Genomic DNA, 5,206 nt, shown 5'->3' with positions numbered 1-5,206 from the left:
TTTGAGGGAGACGAATCAAACTTCAGACATCCACCCTTACTTGATAAATTGTTCCACCCGCCCCATTGGTGAGTATCCATAATATGCAAATCACATACCATATTGGCATATTCTCTGTCAAGTGCAAAATCATTATTTAAAACTAAGAAAAAGCTGAATAGAAATTTTAATTTAAGGAAAGAAAGAACACATCATCATGATCACGACAGGCAATAATGTTAAAATTAAATTAATACTATGTTTATTATGTATTTTTAAGTTTATTCATGTATTTTTATTATACATGTATTAAGTATGTACATATATCGAGTGAGTGCATGTATCATGTGTGTGGTTGGAAATTATCTTGAAAAGTTCAATGGTCTTTGAGAGAATAATATATATGGTCTAAGAAATTTGTTGTTGAAATAGATCAACACAACAAAAAGAATTGAATACAAAATAATAATATTTGTTGATCCATTCATTCTTCTCCTTTCTTCACATAGAAATTATTTAGTTGGTTGAAACTAACGGCCAACAATTAACAATATGGCAATTTAATACAATCACAACATCATTACATTCTTTCTTCTTTAGTGAGAAGAAGACGGCAAATTCAGACGACCGAAGTAGATAATATGCGAGTATGTCTGATGAACGGAGGAAATCAGGAACACCATCACTCATGATAGAGATGTACATACAGGATCACGGAACCGTTGAAGCGGTAGCTATAAGATGGAATATACGAGAACAGGTATACACAGAGCAAAAGGCTTGTAAGGCCATCATCAACAAGACCAAAACAGCAGCCAGAAGAGTGAGAATTCGCCATGACGCAAACACATAAATCTTCATGAATTTTTCAACTCTAACCTTCCACCTACCATTGTAATACTTGTTAACATCTTCAATCACTTTATCTAAGCGGGGCACTTTGGTCAACCTAACAGACTTGCTCATTCCATTCCACAGGTTGGCAACTTCTTTTTCACTCTTCAAATGGTTCAAAATAATCCCTTTTTCTCTAAGTAGCTTTGCATCTTCTTCATTATCAACAATCCCATTCATTAATTCAGTGTAACGAGTGAAAACCAATGGACCCGATGCATTGCAAGCTTCATATGCTACTAAATTTCTAAACACTGTCTGCGTGTTCACATCTAAAGTAACCATAGGGAGGTAAAGTGTAACTTTTTTACCATCAAATCTAATGGTTGAAATGCTACCATTAGTGGGTAACAAATGAACACCGGCTTTGAAGAGCTCTGTGATTGAAGGGATTGTGATTTCCACAACTAGTGGAGCTTTGTTAATGTTATCATTCGAAGCAGAACTCTCATTTTCAGGTTTTCCTTCTTTTACTTGGGAGAGGAGCAATTCAATTGGTTGTTTCAAAATACGAATTCCTGGAAGGTTAGAGACGATTTTCCAAGGCAATTTTAGTATGAGTTTGACAGGCTTTGAGAATATTACCCTCTTGAGAAGACGTACCGGGCCTTTGTTTAATTTTGAAAGGAGATTCGAAATCACTTCAAGGAGTTGTTTAACATCATGACTTGATTTCCCAAATGAAACTTCTTCTCCTTTCTTGGCATCTTCTTGATTCTCAGGAACTTCAGTTATTTCTGATGATTGATGATATTGTTCCGATTCGGGCACTATCAAATGGTACAAAAAGTCTAGCAAGTGAGAGCACTTAGAGACTTGAACATTTGGTAATTTTTCCTTCATCTTGAAGGGGGAAATCTCCTTGGACAATCCCATAAACATGGACTGTAACATATCATCTGACAATTCCAACGACGAAAATTGGAATTCTAGCATCTTCCTTAGTACGAAAAGTGGGATTTGATTCTCGAGCATTACCATGTCGCGAAGAATGGCATTATGGGCTGACTTGCTGCCTGAAATATCAACCAAATGGGACATCCTAGATGAAATTCTGGTTAGAGTCTTACCTTCTTTGAGGGCATAGATTTGAAGGAACTCAAGCATGAAGGATGCATCTATTGCCATCATCCAAGCCAAGGTTTCGCCATTGAAATCTAGGTACTTGTGGTAAGAAGCTCGAATCCTCAGCTCCAGCCCTATCAACTGGTTGACGAGATTTTGGAACTTGAGGCTCTGGAGCTGGTTCTGAATTCTTTTCGCGGCAGCAAGCTTATATCCCTGCATCTCATAGAGCTCCGGACGCCAATAATGGTATGGACCTAGTGCAACTTCTTGTGGGATATATGAATCCGGATCACTAGCCATTAGGGTTTTGGGCACGTTGAAGATGCTTACCGGGATTTCAGCTTCCTCTTCGAGCTCTTGGTCTAGGGTTCGACGGATTTGAATAACCCATCGTTGCTCGTCAAAGTTCGAGGTCATGATGGATTGAAAGGAAGACATGTCACTTGCTCTAGGAAATGTTTGTTTTTGGGTAAGTTTTCAATTATGGTTTTGGGTAAGTTTTTAATTATTGTTTTATTGAATGGAGGGGAAGTTAATCAAGAGAATGAGGGTATGAAATTTATATTAATTTGGGGTGTCATAAGAAATGCGTTTCGCATGTGTGAATATTTTAAACCTCTCACTTTCCAAGTGGGTCTCCTTCCCACTTGAAAAAAAAGAAAAAAAAGAAGGGCTTTTGCCACCCTTTTCGAATGGTGTATATATATATTTTTAATGAGGTATGCTTTCACTGCGACCCTTTCCTTGTTTTGCAGGTTGGATCAATTAGAACGCTTATTAATTGATATATATTAAAAAGTATGATGATTGTGATAATTGCCTGGAAATTCTTTTCATCAAAACTAGTCAAAAGCAAAAAAGGAAACATATTACTGCAATAAATAATTATAGATGAAATTTCATCATATTACATTTGATATGCTTGAAGAAAACGAAAGCATTAACCGCCATTAATTTTTCTTTAATGTGCAAGCAAACATGTAAGAAAGCAACATAAAGAAATTAAAGAAATTGTTTTACTTCTTAAAAACTCTCAATCTCCAAAGAAATCTGGATTTATTGTCAAACATTGACTCTCGTGAAACATATTTATTTTTTATTCACAATTAAAATAATAACTTATTTTTGGTTGGGTAAAATTCAAATTTATTAATTGACAAAAATAGAAAAATTAGAGCACTCATGTATTTAATGAAGCTAAGAAGTGCACTCTCAAATGCTAAATGGAATGAGAATAGAATAAATCAGAGAATGAAATATGAATGTGAATGGAGAGAATGGAATGAAAAGGTAGGAATAGAATGAAATAGAGAATGGAATGAAAATGAAATAAACTTGAGAATGAGAATGGAATAAGAATGAAATGAAAATGGGAATGAAAATGGAATAAGAATGAAATGAAAATGGGAATGAAAATGAGAATGAGAATAGAATAATAATAGAATCTTAGTTGGTTTTGTTGCTCAGGCAAGTTGATTTAGAAAGTATTTTTGCTAATCGGCCACTGAATAGGTTGAACTTGCCTCTAACGACAATATGTATTTTTACAAAAATGCCCCCAATCCCACATTGGAGTTGGGGGCAAAAAGGAAGTGTGAGCTTGGTAATGTAGTCAAATGCCACTCACCGCATAGAACTCAACACAAGCTGCACATTCAATAGCCCAACGACGCACCGCATAGAACTCATCGCCATGATCAACAACCTGCTATGACTATGAGTACTGTTGAAACCAAAGTGAAGAAGATATGAGATCTCCAAATCAACTAGAGAAAAGTGGACTAATTAAGGCAACAAATTAAGCCTACCATATATGTTCAAATCATGGTGGAAAGCCACAATCCACACCACCTTCCAGTCAAAGACCCATTTAACATGAAGGATCCTACATAAATGGTCTTTCATTGTCAAGAAAGAGACTAATTTGCAGGAGACGGAGATAATTGGAAGGAAATAATTTTAAGTTCTATTATTTGTCACGAGTGTTATTAACTAATTATATTCAATCACATAAATAAAAATGTAATTACTCCAATTAATTTATTAATATTTAATCAGTTGATAATTTCATCTCACAAATATTTCACATACATTGAAGTAAGGGTTTTTTTTTTTTTTTTTTCAAAAGAAAAGGACGGATAGAGAAAGAATTAATAGGGAATTTTGGGAAGAGCTCTCTCTCCATAAATTTAGAGAGAAGTCCTTCCTTTCTCTTGGACAATGTGTTACAAAATAATACTACGTATTGGACGTTAAACCTTGGTTTCGGTGCTTTTATTCTCTCTAGGTGAGAATAAAGCCACATTTATTATATGAGGATGAATGAGTAAAACGTTTGTTCATTTATTTAAAAGTCTTAGTTATTGGATTGTATACTTATTCATTTATATTTAATTATTTTTTTATTTACATACGATATGAGACAAATAATCCTTGTTACATTCTTTTTCACCCAAACCGCAACGCTCCCGTTGCAGCTCGGACCATCCTCTCTACCTAAGCTGTAAACCCGAACATCCTCTGAACAGTGCGCTTGGCGTGACACTGGATCAAGGACTGATTTTCACTCTGATACTAACTGTAACGAGTAGGTACTTATCCATTTATTAAAAAATTCAAGTTGTTGGGTAATACTGCATACCCATCTATTTACACCCAATCACTTTTTTATTCAAATTCGAATTCAATATTCATTTAAATATGTTCAAATGGACCTACTAAAATATATTAAACCTTTGCTTGTTCCAAGACAGTGAGCCAGCTGCCATTTGTGTGCAATATTTATCTACAAATCATCACTTTCTTATCTCCATGCAATCAAACCCTGGCACCCAAAGTCCAAATTAAGTTTCCTAAATATTCTTTGACATTATACAAACGCATGAAGTCCTGTTGCTAAATATGTTACACTATTTAGCCTAATGAAAGTATTAACAACAGTTTTTAGTCTTTCACAGCAAAATTGTAAAACTGTTTTGCTGTAGATATATTTGGATTAGGATTTTTTTTTTTTAAATCAGCGAATTGTTTAATCAAATAATTTTAGCAAATACAACTAAGAGGAGGGTTCTACTTCCTTATTTGTTGCATAATTAGATAATTAAAAAAATAGGTCTAATAATTCATTGTAACTATTCAATGCAAAAATTATTTTCCTTTTATGATATATCAAATGTCTTAAAATACGATACATTAATTGATTAATATTTGAGTTATTTTTTTTTTTTTTCACATGTACTTTATTTTAATACCTCAATAAAGTACA

General features: G+C 34.1%; 1 protein-coding gene across 1 annotated transcript; it reads right to left on the bottom strand.

The window, feature by feature from the left end:
* Positions 1-430: 430 nt before the first annotated feature.
* LOC132285636 (putative UPF0481 protein At3g02645) lies at positions 431-2,644 on the bottom strand. Its single transcript, XM_059787832.1, has one exon. The coding sequence runs from the start codon at positions 2,377-2,379 to the stop codon at positions 691-693; it is 1,689 nt and encodes a 562-aa protein (XP_059643815.1). The 5' UTR covers positions 2,380-2,644; the 3' UTR covers positions 431-690.
* Between the last annotated feature and the right edge of the window lie 2,562 nt (positions 2,645-5,206).

This window comes from Cornus florida, unplaced genomic scaffold (genome assembly GCF_030987335.1).
Source record: "Cornus florida cultivar Cherokee Brave unplaced genomic scaffold, ASM3098733v1 CherokeeBrave_3.0.0_Hap2_Chr11, whole genome shotgun sequence".
Taxonomy (NCBI): domain Eukaryota; kingdom Viridiplantae; phylum Streptophyta; class Magnoliopsida; order Cornales; family Cornaceae; genus Cornus; species Cornus florida.
The sequence above is the reverse complement of the archived record's forward strand: the minus strand, read 5'-3'. Positions and strand labels throughout refer to the sequence as shown.

What these genes read in the sequence shown, in the direction of transcription:
- LOC132285636 (XM_059787832.1), bottom strand. Translation starts at nt 2,379, where the DNA reads ATGTCTTCCTTTCAATCCATCATGACCTCGAACTTTGACGAGCAACGA.